Genomic DNA, 17,026 nt, shown 5'->3' with positions numbered 1-17,026 from the left:
ATCACCTTGCCTCTTCTTGGGGAGGAGACTTTCTCTCTCCTTTCTCCTCTCTTTCTTTTTGCCCCCTCTCTCTCTCTCTCTCTCTCTCTCTCTTTCTTGCTCATTTCTTCATTTTCTTTTCACCATCCTCTTCCTATCTGTCGCTCCCTCACCGCTCCTCGTAATTTCCCCATCACTCACCTCGTCTCTTCTATTGCTGTTGCCTTACTAGATCCATGTCTTGCTGTCAGATTCGAGCAATTTCACTTGAAAAGAATAGCATCAAATTATGAAACTATGTAGGATAGGTATTTCTTGGCTATGAATAAAGTTTTAATGTACTTTTAAGTAAAAAAGAACTGCTGCGATATTTACTTCCATTGATTACTTCCTGAATTAATACATTGTTTTCAAAAAGATAACAATTCCTTGGACGAAGTCCTGGGAACAATTCTTGATATCAATACATTATGAAAGCCTATAACTTCGAAGCAGGATATACTGAAAGTGTCAGATGCCTTCAAGACATCAACAGTTTAGCCCAATTTATTGAAAGAAAGAAAAAAAATGCACATTTAAGTTTAGAGGATCATGCGCTAAGTTAAAGCGAGACGCTGGCATAAGTTAGGTTAACTTATGTTGGAATTTTAGAAGGAAAAGAAAGGAAATGAAGAAGGGAAGATGAGAGACGGAAGCCTCTCCAACGTCCAAAAATGAGTCTCAGGTTCCCCCAGCAACCTGACAATATAAAAAGAAAAAAGAGCCAAAATCTTTATCAAAATTTGACGAGCTCCTTGCATGATCTGATGAGGAAACTCGGGTGTCTTATGAAACTGTGCGTCAGTCGTCAGTCCAAACTTCTCATCCTCCAAAGGAAGGCTGTGAAAAGGATACGCGGTGCAGTCTGCATCTGGTACAACCCTGTCAAGCTGCTGATCCAAACAGCCATGAACTCCGGAGGAAGGACTTCCATGGATAACCAACCCATGCTCATGTATTCGTGCTTCTTTGATGCAAAAAGTATTTCACAACTTCATAGAAGGAAACAACGATTCCAACGGATGGACCTGCACGTCCAACACGTGGGCCAGCACCTGTAAAGAGACCCTTCATCCCACCATCCCTGCAAAGACAAAAGGAAGATGATAAAATAAAGCACCCCGTAAACTTAAAAGGCACTAAATTTAAGTAACAATTGCCCTTGAAAATTGCCTAGTTGGTTAATCAGATAGCAAAATATCACTTGTCCGCATGTTATCGGAGTAGCTGGTACTATAGCTATTTATTAGAGAACAAATACCTCCAAATCTCTACCAGTGTTTGCCTTGTAGTCATCTTTAGAGCCCTCTCTGGATCCTTCTGAAAAGTTTCACAACTTGCAGATTAGTGCATGAAGAAGCACTGATATCATGTAAAACGTATTTTTAAAATATATACTGTCCGAGATGAACACTAAATGAAGATGCTTGAAAAGTTGGAATCCAAGGAAAGGACAATAATTTGGTTTCCAATCACATCACTTGTTTAAAAATTTAACCATGGAACGTTTGTGAATGCAACAATTTGTCTCGGACAATAATTTGGTTTACAATAAACCGATTGGAAAGGAAAACCAACCTCAATTTGTCTCCGCGTTTTTGCAACATCAAGAGGGCAAGTAGCAGCTGAAGCAAGAGTACCTGCTACAAAGCCAGCTGAAAAGTTTGCTCCTAGAACACTAGCTGCATTGCCTTCTTCACCAACTAGTGCAAGTAGTTTTCTCCTTATCTGTACAGATTAGAAGAACAAAACAACAAATTGACAAAGCTCTAAATGAATATACGAACATTGACATTATCATCTAAACTTTCCAAGTGCATAATGATCAATAAAAAGGTATTACAGAATCAATGTGATGGAATGGAAATTCACCGGTTCAAGAGTTGACCAGCATATAGCAGAAAAAGGAACATCACGAGCAAGCTGTGCTCCCACACCAGTCCACAAAACACGATAATTTTGTACTGTTTACAAAGGCATCTATCAACAGCAGTATTTTGCAAAAGGCAATGCTGACATAAGCTACATATGCTAAAACCACAATATATTTTGCTAATAACATAGTTGAAACAAACTACATATGCCAAAATAGAGTCCAATGACAAAATTTGCCCAACGCAATTCAATTAGACAAACATCTAAAGGAAGTAGACTGGTTAATTAAATCAAAATGCAGATGCAGGTGATCAAGTTCCTGTTAATGATGTCAAAATATAAGTACTCAGCACAAAAAAAAAATCAACATACAATTCTGATTTGTACTCCCGAGAGGTGATAGAACACCAAGTAACGTTTTCCACATTCCAGGGGGCTTTACTCCAGTTCGAAACTCTTTATATGCCTGTAAATTGTGCGACGAATAACAAAAGGCTAAGATTTTCTAGAGACCAACTTCAGAAGTACAAAACAGACTTTTAAATTAAAAACAGATGATACAAAACAGATAACTCAATAAACATGTGGAAATGAGATTGAAACCTGCATTCGTGTCCTTGCAAGCTCTATAGGCGAACAAGCTATGCAGGCCAGTGAGCGTGCAAGTGATCCTGCAAATAATGGAGCATATGGAGTCAAACCTGGAGCGTTGCAGGTTGTGAAATTTTCCATCCAGTTTCTGAATATGTCATAACAAGGTAAGTATATTCCAACCTGTTAAAAGATCAGAAAAGCGCATCAGAGAAGCAGTTCATATAAATGACTATACTGAAGAAAATGATAATCATAATAACCAAATGCTGTCCCAAAAAACTTAGCAAAATATTTTGGTTACCAAACACATTGAAAAATATTTCCTATAACAAGATATCTTACTAGAATTATCTCACTTGCAAAGAAGATGGTGATACCATCATTAAAATGCTGACATCTAGCAGTAAGCAGTAAACAAAGAACACTATCTTATGTTCATTCCAGAAGAAAATAAATTTCACAACCCTGAAAGAGAAGAATAACAGTTTGGCTGCCAAAAGAGCATAGCAATATATCTATGAAACAAATAGAGGATGAATACTTCATCATCAACAAGAACAAGCCGTTCTTAAGACTTGTTTTATGATTAGCATATTGTATCTCCATCAAGAAGATACTAATAAAGCCTAGAGCTCCCTGAGTCATTCTGAAAAAAAAGAAATATCTAAAAAAACCTCTCCTAATCTGACTCCAATGTCTATAGTCATGCAGCAAAATAGAAAACAGAGGTCAGAGGCAACTGAACTATAAAGGAAGATAAAGACTAAAGATGAGCAAAAGTAGGTAAAGTTTGTACTGCTAGTAAATGTTATCAGTAGCAGAAGCCCAAACTGTATTTAATTTAGTTTACTTATTCAGCTTTGAATAGAGAGAATGGAAATGTGTGTGACCCTTCTAGAAGAAGAGAGAGAGATCCATTAAATTTGGCCCAGTCGTGGAGTATCAAGAAACTCTAGAGCAGGTATTTCCATAGGTTGCAAATTCCTGGAGTTTTGCAATCATTACTCTGATGATGTTACTTTTCTAGTCTTCTAGAAACATCTCAAAATTAAGCCAATTGCCTAAATTTGAATTGCAAGAAAAAGGAACAAATCTATGAAGAACACAAGATGAGAATAAAAGGCGACTAGAGGTGAGGCCTAGATTTACAGGAAAAGACAATTTTCCACAGTAAAAAATTTACAGGACAGCAAATAAAACGAATAAAGAAGTTTCAAACAAGCAAATTTTAGGATTAGACATCATTCACTAATGGTGTAATATTGGGATGTCAAAACATGGACTTCACCTTGGATTTCAGGCACCAAAATAGTTGATTTTGTTGCAGGAATAATTCAGGACAGCAGAGAACTTTTGAACAGCACCAGCAGCAAAGAGAGAAGAAAATGAGAATTGGAAGAGAATGACTGAATTAAAAAAAGGGTAGTAAGGCTGCAGCTACAGGAAAAGAGGGCAGAAGCTGTAGTGAATAGGGAGAAGATGGCAGCATGCTTTCAAAGAAATGGCTAACCATGCCAATATACTTTTTTATGGGACAGGTCTTCTGAATAAGTGATAAGATAACTTTGCTGAAAGCTTGCTTTGAGAATTGAAAACGTCAACATGATCCAAACAGAAACAAAAAGAAATAAATAAACTTAAATTATGGTTAGTCTGGTCAATTGTCATTTGCCAGGTGAAAACACATTCATGTGTCTAACCATATAATTAGATGCTTGCTATGCAAATGCTCCTTGTGAGGGAATATTAGAGAAAAGGAAATGGCACAACCGAAAAGAGAAAAGGAGGGAAAGAAAACATTCATGAAAAAGTAGAAACAGAAACTCACTGTTGGTACAGCTAAAGCCAAGCCTGCATTGGTACCCCTCCACAATCTAGCAAATCCCTCCTATGATTTTTCCAAATAAGATCAAAATTCTGAAATATAACTTTATCAAAATAAAGAGTTCATACTATGTTATTATACAAGTCAATGATATCAGCACTCTAACCTGTCTAACGACTTTGAAAAATACATCCAATGTCCCCTTGTACTGGAAACAATCAGGGGGGCAAACTGGTTCGGTGCCAAATACCACACCACGAGTGCATGATGGAGAACATCTAATATCTGAGAGCAACTGAATAGTATACAGTCAACACATTGCATAAGTTAGACAATTTAAACAATTTAATAACTGCAATGAAAAAGAAGTTCAACATGGCATCATTCTCTGGAAACAGCATATAAAGAAACTTACTAACAGGAGATGTATATTATGTAGAAAATACATGTAAAAGGCATTTAAGAATGTCCAACAACAGCTAATAATGAATTGATATACTTCATCTCGATTATCTCATTTTGCTACATATTGGACAAGGTTATCTGCCATCAAATCAATGGTCTTTTCTAGGCGCAGGTCTGGAAAGAAACCATCAAGAGATTGATCAATTATTTGACAACGACTAAATCATGGAGAGAGCAACATCTACGCATTTTTGGACCTATCCTATATTAAGATCAAACAAATAAGTCCCAAATATTCCTCGTTATACGTCATAGAGAGATTTCTCATGCCTTGTCATCCAAAATCACCAACAATCACAACCAGTAAATTTACCAAAACGCAACTTGAGAAAGATTAGGTCGTACTGTGTTTGGCCCGAGGGATGCCATCTGCCTTCCATACTGATGCTGCGGAGGGTGGTAATATAGAACACCAGCCGCCTGCGCCTGCAATCTTGTCTGTGATCAGGTCAAAGGACGAAACCGTGAGCCTTAAATCAAACTCAACTAAAACTTCAGGGAAAAAATCATTGTTTTTTTTGCATTTATAAAGGCTTGAAGCAGAAGAAATCAAATGGAAACCCTAATAAATTCACAAATTCACAAATCACTAGCTTCCTCCAAATAAAACTAAGAGATAAAAGAACTAGGTCTACCTTAGCCACGTCGAGTGGATTCACGAGGATCGCGGAGAGGAAGGCGGCTCCGGCCGCAGAGAGGGATCGTTCCGCGAAGCCCATAGTGGAATCGGACGATCTCGACGGCGAAGGACGATTCGAAGGGGAAGAAGAAGACGGCGCGGAACCCGAATCGGACCTGGAGATGTTCTCGAAGTCAACCCTCGATGCCGCACTTATCCATGACGGCGAGCCATGCCGAGAACAACCAGCCATCCTAGACCCTACGATTCGATCCCCTTCTCAACTGCTTCTCCTCCAAAGATTAGTATCGACGGATACGATCGGAATAGGGGGAGAGAAATAAGAGGTCGGAATAAAAGGAAGGATAGTGGTAGTTATTCCTTTTAAGGGAGTGGAGGAGGAGGAGGAGGAGGAGGAGGAGGCTGCAAGTTTGGAAAGTCTAGGAAACCAGCTCTTTCTCCTCTCTTTTAGGAGGGAAAGGGCACAGGTGAGGTGAAGGCCTCTTCTTCTTCTCGGCTTCTAGAAACCCCTGACTTCGTATGTCGTACGGTCGATGCGAACCACGAATCAGCGGTGAGCCGGTTTGTTTTAATGTGATACGGTGGTTGATTTGGACACAACTCTATTATTTCGATATGTGATTTACGTTTTTTTCCGGACCTGGTAGATGATTTGATACCGAAAATAGTGTGACATTCTTCGACATAAGTCTCTTATTTAGTTACAGTAGAGTACATTACTATAAGAACAACTATGATATCAAGCACTAGATGTACGTAACTAAAGAATTACATAACCAAAAGATTCAAAATCAATATGCTTCTTAAATCTTCAAAAGGCTGTAGAAGAAAATCCCCCCAATCAATATCAGTAAAATAATAGAAGAAAATATACAAAATCGCAACTCAAACTAGAGAAATAGTAGCACGCTAGCTCAAAGCTGAGAAATGAAAAAAAAAAAAATCTTAAAACATCTTATAATTCGATGACACTATGCGCTTAAACACCACGCAACACAAACAATGTCATCGTGTTAATAGTAGATTGCCACGACAAGACTAGAGGACATGAGCCAAGTAGAGCAAACAAACAGAAAGAATAAGTGAGGGTTATAATCGTCACAGCAATAGAGAGGATGAGGGCAAGTAGCGATGGGAGTAGGCATTTGTGATATCAGCGAAAGGGAGGAGGATGGTAGTGATGGCAACGCAAATGTAACAAAATAGAGGCGGCAAAGGAAGATGTACGTGGGTGGAAAAGGAGATCAGGGGTGTGGATAGTAGAAGAAAGGGATAGAACAGACAAAATAATGAATGTAGCAAAAAAGATAGATAGGGTGGTGCCACGACACATACGGTGAAAACCAGTTAAAACCCATAAGAAGATGATGAGAAGAGGATAACAATAAGGGAGGATAGCAAAGTTTTCTTCGAGTCAGATATATACATATACGATACACTTTATAATTTTATTATATATAAATTGCATGCTCCATTATATAAGATATCTACATAATACTCTAGGTTAAGGTTAACACCGTCCAAGAAGATGGCACAACCAAAAAAATGTCTTCCAGGGCATGGTGGTACCTCTCTTTTAGCTAAAATGTCAAAGCTAAAGGTGAAAAGAAATTATTTCCTGGGCAGCTGCCGTGTGTAATTATTTTGTATGCTGTTGCACCTATCTTTTTTAATAAAGTTTTATGTTAAAAAAGAGAGATAAGAAAAGGAGAATTGTGCAGAAGTCTTACGATCGATCATACGTTTGATTTTATACGCTATTTATTATATATATAAAAGGTGGTCATCGAAAGGGAATTTTATTCGTTGGACCGTGTGAGTTGTGCTGCTTATCTAAGTGCTGGCGTCACGTCCTAAGGAGAAGAAAATTAAATTTGAAACGGAGAATCAACTTTCAACGTTCTTCCCAAATTCTTCTATACGTGTCTCGTTCTTTGTCAAGAATCAACGTGGTGGAATAAGTAGGGGAATATAATAGAAATTGAGAGCTATTATTAGAAACTCGGTGGTATTTAATATATATCTAATATTATTTTGACTAACTAATAATTATTAAAATATTTTTTTTATTCTTTTTTATTTTGTATATTCTTTCACCATCTTTCTCACCCGTCACCGTCACCATCTTTCCTCATTTTTATCCCTTCCCTTCTCCTCTTTATTTTCTTCTTGTTCTCTTTTGAGAATAAGAAAAAAAATAAAAAAAAGATACGAGTAATTTATATATTTATAAATTTATTATAATTAAATATTATTTTTAGTACTAACTACGTTAAATTAATAGTTAAATATGAATTATATAAAAATAGTAATGGTCGGATTATAAAATTATCAAAGATGGAATATGAATCATAAAATAAATAAAATATAGGGTATAATTTATAAAAATTTTAAAAATATAATATAAAATGTTTTAAATAATTTTTTTTTCTGATAAACTAACATAAGCATAGTTAAAACAGTTTACCTGAAATAGCCAGAAAATCTATTTGTTTGGTGGCAAATGAGATTGTGATGGCCAATGGAGAAAGTAGCTAAAATAAGCAAAAGTAGCACAAAAATAGAAACACAAATTAGTGGACTCGATGCCCTCTCCTGTTCTCAGAATACTCTTTCTACCGACTTTAAATCCTCTTCCGTTCACCAAAAGGAAGGAAGAAGGCAAGCAGGAGTAGAAGAGATCGAAAGATGGCAGAAACTCACAACCTCCTCTTCCATTTAGCACTCTTGGGCTGCCTTCTTATGGCATCAGAGGCCTTTAAGGATCACATTGTTGGAGGTGGCAAAGGGTGGAGACTTCCCCAGAATAAGACCTTCTACAATGAATGGTCTCAGAGCAAGAGTTTCATTCTTGGAGACAAACTGGGTGAGTATCTTAATTAAAACAGCCTATATATATTAATCATAAAGAAAACCACCATTTCTAATAGCTTCAGTCTATTAATAATTATTAACCATTAACTACAAACTGCATTGCAGTGTTCCTATTTAGAAGTGGAGCCAATAACCTCCTCGAAGTTTCAAAGGAGGACTTCGATGCATGCACACAGAACAATGTGATCCAAAGGTATCACAATGGACCTACTATTCTGGAGCTAACAGACATCGGAGAACACTACTATTACTGCGGCGTTGGGATCCACTGCGAGGCTGGGCAGAAGCTCAGCATCAACGTCACCACCGCCGCCGCCGCCGCCGCCGCCGCCGCGCCCGCCGTGGTTGAACCCTCAGGTGATGCTTCTTTTGCTGCTTTGATGATGTAGTCGCTACTGCATGGGGGTAGTATACATATAACTTTCTTTGATGGAAAATTTGGTAGGTGCCTAGGAAATTTTATGTCTCTCTTAACCTTTATATCATATATATTGCTGTTACAGGTTAATGGAGTGGATGTATTACGGTCCATCCGAGGAGAAGGGGAGGTCCATTAATTGGATTACAACTCATTATATATACGTGGGTATGAGTGGCTGTGAGTTAAGCTTGGTGCTAGACACCAATGCCAATGAGTTCAATTGTTATCTCATGTCATATATGAACTTTGTCTCATTTCAGGACTAAAAAGCTTGTTCAAAGGGTTGGTTGGGTATAAAATATGTTTAATTTAATTGTTACTGAGATTTATTAGATGATTACCAAAGAGATGTAATTGGTGAAAGAGACTCATCAGCAATTCTAGCAATCTAATTTGGATAATTATTCAGTTCAAATTGCAAGGGCCTTTTTGGAAAATTAAACTCATACATTTCTCAAAAGAAATAGGGGGGTAAAAAAGCAAAACTTAGCAACGAAAATAAAACAATCCGAGGAACAGCCGAACAGCCGGACGGTTTCCATCTCTCTCTCTCTCTCTCACACATTGGCAAGCACGAGCGCCGCACACTCGATCAAAATATGGCGGGAAGAGCGTCTAGGGGAAATAAATCGCCGATGTCCCGGAAATAATCATCCCCTTGCCACGTCACCGACCCGAAGTTCCCGGCCCCTCCCGAGCTAAGCACCGCATCGTTAAACCCGTCAGCGGAGAACGCGATCCGTGTCGTCTCCTCGTAAATCATCGGCTCCGACATCTCGAAGCCCAAAAAGTCGTTATAGAGCGGCACGTCCTCGAAGGGCAAGAACTCCTCCAGCTCCTCCATTAAGCTTACTCTGACGGTATCCTTACCGCCCTTCTTCTCGTTCTCCTCCGTCCTCTCCTCGGAGAGCGACGACAAAGACGAGACCTTTCGAAGCACAGAGGTCGGGGAGGAGAGGGAATGGTGTGACTCGTCGCTGGACTCGTATCCGCCACCGGAGACAGAGGCGGGGTTTGTGTCCTCCGCCGCTGCTGGTGGTGGCGGGTCGCCGGAGAAGTTGGTGGTGGCGCCGGGGCCGCGGAGTTGGATGGCAGCGGAGTCGTACACCATGGCGGCCTCCTCGGCAGTGTCGAACGTCCCGAGCCAGACGCGGACGCCGCGCCACGGGTCGCGGATTTCAGCTGCGTACTTCCCCCACGGCCGCCGTCGCACGCCGCGAAATCTCGTGCCCACCTCCGCCGCCGCAGGCTGCTTCCTTGCCTTCTTCCTCGCGCCGCCTTTCCTGCTCCGGCAAACACCCACGGTCCTCTCACCGCCCCGGCAGGTGCCCGCGGAGCACGGCTCGGCCGCAATCTCCCTCACCACTCGTCCCACGCGGCGGCCGCCGTTCTCGTCGCTGGAGGAGTCGGTGGCGTCGGGGTCGTTCCAGAATATTCTCAACGTTCGCCGCTTCGCCATGGTGAATCCGCCGCCGGTGACGGAAACGAGGGTCCTGGGGGGGGAAGGATAGGGACGCTTCACCAAAGGATAAGACCCCCTGGCCCAGTAAGAAAGGTGCCTCCTTTCTCTTTTTACTCACTTCCCCTGTGGATGAAACCCAGAAACCAGGAACAAAGTTGCGACTTTTATCTGGACAGGGAGCATAAATGGAGGATAAAAAGAGGGATTCCTCTGAGATTTTACAGGGGAATAAAGACTAAAGAGTAAAGACGTTTTTTTTTTTGTGGAGAAACAAAAAAGGAGAGGAGCTCGAAACGGAACAGTAAAAGGGGTTAGTAAAAGAAGAGCAATCCGTGGTTGGAAGTTGCCAAGGCGATACGAGAGGGGAGCAGGGAATCTCCGTAGAGGCAATAGATACGGGTGGAAGAAGGCGTTAGAAGGAAAAAGGAGGGCAATTTCGAGGAAAGTACTCGATAGTTTGGGATGCAAAAGGGGAAGGGGAAATGGGGGAGAACCAAGGAAGAACACAGTGCTCGCCTTTAGTTAGATAACGATTTGGGGCTGTGGGAAAAGAGAGCAATGGCCAAGAATGGTACTAACTCCAGTAAATGGGTGGAGACGCGCGTATTAGCACAGCACAAACTTTGTTGTTTTCTAGTCCTATTCCAGCTTCCCAAGAGTAACGGAAAAGCTTTGAGGGGGATGAAGAGGCTTAAACCTAGAGCCTGGAGAAGAAGATCTAAGAAGAGAGAGGGGAAAGGTTTTTGTGAGGTTTAGGCTTTCTCTGGGAGAGAGAAAGATAAGGTTTTGGTGGGGTTTTGAAACTAGAGAGAGCTCGGAGAGAGGGAGAGAGGGAGAGAGAGAGAGAGAAAGAGAGAGGGAGAGGGAGAGAGAAAGGCTTAAGTTAATGTAGGATCAAACCAACGGTAGAAATTGGAACCCACGCTCGTCTTAATTTTTAATCCTTTCACTGATCCAGGTTTACTTAACTCACTTCACAAGAGCAGATCATCTGCAGTCCGCGGTTGTATGAATTTCCTCCGACAAGTCAATCAAGCACTGCTCAGTACCCCGTTGCAGTAAATCCCTGCTGCCGCTGCCGCAGTCAATCTTTTCAACTCCCTTCCATCGCAGCCCTTCCAGCAAACAGCAGCCTTACCCTGACGTGCCCACCTATGACAGGGTCACGAGGCGGGACCACATATAGCAAACCCGGGCCCCACCCTTCAGCGAGCTGAAAGAAGAACAGGGGACGGGTGTCATCCGGATAGCGGGGACAGGAGAAAGCGCGGATAAGTATCCGACGTGCACCGAAGGATCCGATCCTGAAAGTGGACCAACGGTCGTGCGACTCGTGTGCCGGCCCGCCTCGTTTCCCGCGCGGAGCCACGTGACCCGGGGCTCGACCGGTGGCTCGGTTCCAACACCACCGCCTCGGCTAAATTAATGCGGTCAAATCCTTGGGTCATGCGCCACGTCAGTGTGGTTTTGGCCCCTTCACTAATTAGCTGTCTTACTGTGCCCCCGCCTGAGTAATTAACTATACATATACATATATTAATCAACGGCTTCCGTTTTCTCTACTGTAGATAGCATTGAAATCATTTGTTTAGACTCCTTCGTTTAAACTAATGGTATTACATTTTAGATAACTAGTAGTTAGACCTAAAAAGTTATAGTCTTCCAGCAATAACGAACTGAGCTCTATTCAACTATTAGTCGTTACAGGAGCATTGATGCGGCAGAGTACTTTTGAGCCGCAAGGTGTATTGAAACAGAGCACCTACCGCAAATATTAAAGCATCGTTTGGTAGGGTTTGCCGTACGCTTTGAGACCCATGCTCTGTGGATCTGCTCACGTGAAATGCGACAGACATTAGAGTTAGTACTGTTGATCACTTACCAGTACGACCACCCATGCTGGGAATCATCATCCTCCTGTGCTGCTGCTGTTGCATCGTGGCGTTCATATCGTTGCCCGAATTAAATAACCCCAGGCGAGTGAAAGGAGAGTCTCCCACGAGTGGGCTTAGTTAGCATGCATGCTTTTTAAAAATCGACTACTTTTCTTCTCTTCTTGATTGGATTCTAGACGATGGAGGAGGTGTGGATTCTGACCCTACAAAGCTTCTGTATTGAACGACTTATTATCTCTTTGAATCATGCATCAAAGAAACCATATATAGGAGTTGGAGTAAAGAGAAGTACTCCTGCACTGGCGCGCACTGTATGGTTGTGGAAATTTAGTTGGGAAAAGCTAGTCCAAAGGGTAGCGTCTCAGATTGCATAAATTGGGGGGGGGGGGGGGGGGGGGGGACTACTGATAATGTTTGGAATAATTAGACTGAGATTTTCTAAATTATTACTTCTTCTTTTTTTTAACATAGATTCGTCTATTTATTTTTCATGTTAACATCCTTAGCTACGAAAAATATTCGAAATGCTTTTTTCTTCCCGTTAGTTACACATTAATTTTTCTAATTTAAAGAATAATATATAAATGTCATATAATCCATTTTTTATTTTTTAAAACTATTTTACTTTTATTTTAGAGATAAAAATAATATTAAAGTACAATAATTATTTAATATTTTATATTAACATCGTAAGATCTTTTATAGTTTAAAGAAGTCGATGTGTTTAAAGAAAAAGGAGGGTGTATATAAAAATAGATAATATGTCTCTAATTAAAATAAAAATAAAAAAATTTCTCCATAAGGCTCATATGATGTTCAATAGCTAACAGTTCTAATATAAAGCAAGATTTGTCAATTGTCGGTCACCTGCAATCTAAAGAACGGATATCAAATGAATCAGGATTACTCACTGCAACAACTTCATGTTCTTCAGTAGACATTGCAAATCTAAAACGAGAAGAGAGATCTATGGTCCAACAAATCAACATCACAAGCGATAAATCAAATACAGAATACATTCTTTTCCGCTGAAGAGCAAGTTGGGGTTTCCCCTTTCTAGTTCTCCAGGATATTAACTGATACAGACATGGAACAAATGACAAACAGGACAGCCAGCAAACTTGATATTAAGGCGAACGACCCAAACAAACTTTAATCCTTTTTCAAGGCTAGCTCATTGCATACTTCTGGGTCCAGCTTCTTGCAGTGGATTCATACTTGTTCCTATCTGTCTTGTACATGTGTGCGATCTCTGGAACCAATGGATCATCTGGGTTTGGATCTGTCAACAGTGAGCAGATAGAAAGAAGTACCTGAAAGTAGACAAAAGATGCCATTCAGATTTGCTTAAACAGAAAGTTAATTGATCGATATCAAACTCCCCTAATCAGCTCTGGGCTCAGATTTTACAGCAAGGCATTATAGAAAGTTCAAAGTAGAAGACTTTAAGCTGATGATTTGTCATATAGATTGTCACCGTTTTGGAGAGGTGTCACGCATATCAGTGATATTTTCAAAGTGGGGTTAGCTTGGAATACGATCAGTGGGAAGAACGTTAAATTTTGGCTTGATATTTGGCTGGCTGAATGCAAATTGGGCAACTATTTTCCCGAAGTTGTGTAACATTATATGGGATGAAAATGTGAAAGTTGAGGAGGTCTGGAATGGTGCTGATTGGAATCTTTAAGTATAAGCAAAATTTGGATGAAGACTTACTTAAGAAAGAGCACTAGATGATTAATTGGTTCTGCTGTAGTACTCTTCAGTTTCAAAATGGGAGAGATATTTAAGTGGAGATCCTGCGGGAATGGAATTATTATGAAGTCCTTTTCTAAATAATGGGGGATAAATGCCTAGAATGCTAAAGATTAACGTTCCCATTAAAGTGAAACTATCCTTTGGTTAATTTTAACAGAATATTAACTAGGGATAATTTGCTGAAAAAGAGGGTGTTCTGGCATTGCTACTTGTGTTTTCCGCAACAAGGAAGAAACTACGAATAATATATCTTCCTCAGGTGCTCTTATATTAAGAGATTTATCAGTGGATGAGTGCCTTCTATGGAAAGATAAAAAGGCCCAAAAGTATTAGTGACATGCTTGGTGATATGACGAGGAAGCTAAATAAGGAGGGTAAGAGCTGGTGGAAAAACTTGGATAGCTGCAGTAATTTGGGAAATTTGGGAGGGACAGCCTTTGGTATTAAAGCTTGCCTTTTGTGTTGGGCAGGCCCTCAGGGAGATAAGGCCCAGAGAAAGGTGAGAAATCTGATGCAGCAGGAGGAGGAAGAAAGTGCTGTGGTGATTCTGGATGACTAGTGTCCATCTGCTGCTTCTTTTTTTGTGTTTTGTGTTTGTACTTGTTTGCAAGTTTGAAAAACTAATGTATATATCCTGGCGGTATTATTAGATGTTTGGTGGTTTGTATTACTGATCGTATGGTTGTTGATTGGCCTTATTTTGGAACTGGCTAGTTTTGTAATTTGCTAAAACGGGGCTTGATTTCTTGTCTTTGATAGGCAGATCAAACTTAATAAGGTTTCTAGAATGGAACAGGGCATTAGCCCTCTTCTTCCAAAAAAATAAAAAATAAAAAAGTACAAAGAAGGAAAGAAAAAAAACCTTGGAAATGGTTAATGCAGGACTCCATTGCTCCTTCAAGATGTCCAGACAAATGCTTCCGTTGCTGTTAATATTTGGATGAAAAACTTTTGTCCTAAATGCTACCTGCAAAGAATTCTAGTTATTAAGCAGACCATTTTACGAAATCTCACAATGATTGTTTAACAGGGAACCATTTTAATTAAATACTGAATACTCAACTTGAATATGTGCACAGCAAACCATAACTGATGCACCCTTACGTGATCAGCTAAAATTGATACAGTATATGAAATAAGATGGAGCATCCTTGGTTCAGCGTAATTGCTTTATCAAGGAAAAGGATGCTCAAGACAGTAAGTATAAACTTTGCTGATCCACAATCAACTCAAGAAACACATATATAGCAACACTTAAACATTTAGAAAAATGTTTCTTCAAATCTAAACTATGAAACAGATTATAAAGAATAAACCTACACTCATGACCTATCCTGCATATATGCCGGAACAGGTTAGAAGCACTAAAGATGAGACATAAACCAGAAGTATTACATGATTTGCAGTGCATAACCGATAAGGACCAGTGACAAGCTATGTTAAAAATATGCATTTAGGATACCTTGGGTGGTTTAAACGGATAATCTGGAGGAAAGTGTATGGTAACTAAAAAGACTCCCCCTGCGTACGGGCTGTCTGATGGACCCATTATTGTTGCTTGCCAATGGAACATGTCTTCAGCCACTGGACCTGTAAATGGCATACATGCAGAATAAATATACCCGCAAACTAGTATGGATTTGCAACACAGGCATAATAATGAAACTTGAAAGCTAATTCATAAATAAAAAAGTAAACAGAGTGGAATTTGAGCTGATGGTTATGTGGCACATCCAGGTGCTAAAAATATTTATTCTTTTCCTACCAAACTCCAAAACAACTTTTAGTAATCACCAAGAAAAGATTACAGTGATAGGCAAATAAATAGGATAAGAGGAGAAAATGTGTGATTTTTCAAATTTAATGTAGTTTCAGAAGAATGGTGTATTTTGTTTTCCTCAAAGTAGACAACCAAACAATATGTTGACCTTCCTGTGCTATCAGGAACTAGTACTTATTCCAACAGTTACTGGATCTACAATAATGAACTAGCTAAATCAAAGTTATACAACCCACAGGTGTGCAACTAGGTAAAAGTACATCGCACACATGAATTTCACATCTTTCAAATTAAGTAATACTGAATGTGGTTAACAGACATCGTACACCAAAAGTTAAATACCATTCCATACCATATTGCCTGAACTAAACGAAATGCTCAACCGAGACCATATACAAAGGTGAAGAAGAGGGCATAACCACTTCAAATCAACCTATTCAGGTCATTTTTTTTATATAATCATAAGCATTGTACTAATGAAATCCATCCAAGGACCAAAGTGAAATCGACCTAAAGCACATCAAATTTCTAGATAAAAAGAGAGGAAGCTAGAAATGGAGAAGTTATTATTGATTGGAGTCTCCAGTTCTTCCTAATAATTGCACATCCGATTTAAACGCACGGTCGAGTAAGCAAAACAAACATCGGAATGCATTAAAAATCATATGATTACATACAAATCCTATCAAACAGGAGTCGATTCCAAATTCCAACATGATCCAGTAGATGATATATCGGATCCGAAAAACATATTCTAACATGTAAATGAACAGGAAAAGAAGGATCCTGCGTTTGATCAAGAAACAGAGGGGTCTAGATCACAGATACCTGCGCTGCAAGACGTGGGGGGATCCCTCTGGAGATCCTTCAGCTCCTTAAGGATTCGCCTCGAACCCATGGCGGTGGCGATGACCTAATCCCAAAGAAAAAAGAAATCCACCAGACTGAATCAGAACCGTGGACAAGAGAAGGTGATCGAAACAAAGAGAGATAAATCCAACCTTCTCCTAAGGACACGAATTCTTCTCTTCTTCTCTTCTCTTCTCTTCTCTTCTCTCCACCTGTGGACGCGATTGGGCGATTGGAACTTTTATGCTTAAAGGAGAGGAAAAAGAATCGTATTTGAAGGTAAATAGGGGAGATGCGGACGGGCGTTTGCTTATAACGGACGCTACCACGGTTTGGCGCCTCCAGTGGTATTACCTTGGAATTTGCCTAGCGCGTGATTCTCTCGTGACTAACGACGAGCTGTCCAACTTCGCAAGTTGGTGCCTTTTTGCATTAATTATCCATGAACTAATGGAAATTCTGAGGCATTTGAAATAAAAAAAAAAACCTTTTTATTTTTAAAATAGTAAAAATAAAATTTTGTGCTGTATTTTATTATATATATATATATATAATATAATATAATATAAA

General features: G+C 39.9%; 4 protein-coding genes across 5 annotated transcripts; 1 reads left to right on the top strand and 3 right to left on the bottom strand.

Moving 5' to 3' along the window:
- Nucleotides 1–498: 498 nt before the first annotated feature.
- On the bottom strand, nucleotides 499–5,920 carry LOC140764966 (mitochondrial carrier protein MTM1). The gene is made up of 10 exons (XM_073103858.1): nucleotides 5,413–5,920; nucleotides 5,123–5,215; nucleotides 4,479–4,607; nucleotides 4,316–4,375; nucleotides 2,497–2,667; nucleotides 2,266–2,359; nucleotides 1,891–1,982; nucleotides 1,597–1,746; nucleotides 1,280–1,338; nucleotides 499–1,102 (listed from the first exon to the last, which is right to left on the bottom strand). The coding sequence occupies exons 1-10, from the start codon at nucleotides 5,647–5,649 to the stop codon at nucleotides 970–972; spliced, it is 1,218 nt and encodes a 405-aa protein (XP_072959959.1). The 5' UTR covers nucleotides 5,650–5,920; the 3' UTR covers nucleotides 499–969.
- Nucleotides 5,921–8,115: 2,195 nt separating this feature from the next.
- On the top strand, nucleotides 8,116–8,923 carry LOC140766675 (cucumber peeling cupredoxin-like). Of its 2 annotated transcripts, XM_073106207.1 has the most exons (3): nucleotides 8,116–8,283; nucleotides 8,397–8,648; nucleotides 8,795–8,923. In XM_073106207.1, exons 1-3 carry the CDS (start codon nucleotides 8,160–8,162, stop codon nucleotides 8,797–8,799), a joined length of 381 nt encoding a protein of 126 aa, XP_072962308.1. In that variant the 5' UTR covers nucleotides 8,116–8,159; the 3' UTR covers nucleotides 8,800–8,923. The 2 variants fall into 2 exon arrangements, with proteins under 2 accessions (XP_072962308.1, XP_072962300.1); XM_073106199.1 differs by lacking the exon at nucleotides 8,795–8,923 and having other exon boundaries at nucleotides 8,397–8,725.
- A 183-nt stretch (nucleotides 8,924–9,106) lies between these two features.
- LOC140780126 (ethylene-responsive transcription factor CRF1-like) lies at nucleotides 9,107–11,700 on the bottom strand. Its single transcript, XM_073125525.1, has one exon. It carries the CDS (start codon nucleotides 10,169–10,171, stop codon nucleotides 9,305–9,307), a length of 867 nt encoding a protein of 288 aa, XP_072981626.1. The 5' UTR covers nucleotides 10,172–11,700; the 3' UTR covers nucleotides 9,107–9,304.
- Nucleotides 11,701–12,957: 1,257 nt separating this feature from the next.
- LOC140758987 (ubiquitin-conjugating enzyme E2 10-like) lies at nucleotides 12,958–16,771 on the bottom strand. Its single transcript, XM_073095427.1, has 5 exons — nucleotides 16,609–16,771; nucleotides 16,436–16,520; nucleotides 15,290–15,417; nucleotides 14,690–14,794; nucleotides 12,958–13,382 (listed from the first exon to the last, which is right to left on the bottom strand). Exons 2-5 carry the CDS (start codon nucleotides 16,503–16,505, stop codon nucleotides 13,239–13,241), a joined length of 447 nt encoding a protein of 148 aa, XP_072951528.1. The 5' UTR covers nucleotides 16,506–16,520; nucleotides 16,609–16,771; the 3' UTR covers nucleotides 12,958–13,238.
- Between the last annotated feature and the right edge of the window lie 255 nt (nucleotides 16,772–17,026).

This window comes from Typha angustifolia, chromosome 1 (assembly GCF_048772165.1).
Source record: "Typha angustifolia cultivar Huaian chromosome 1, ASM4877216v1, whole genome shotgun sequence".
NCBI lineage: Eukaryota > Viridiplantae > Streptophyta > Magnoliopsida > Poales > Typhaceae > Typha > Typha angustifolia.
This window is presented reverse-complemented; position numbering and strand designations above follow the sequence as displayed.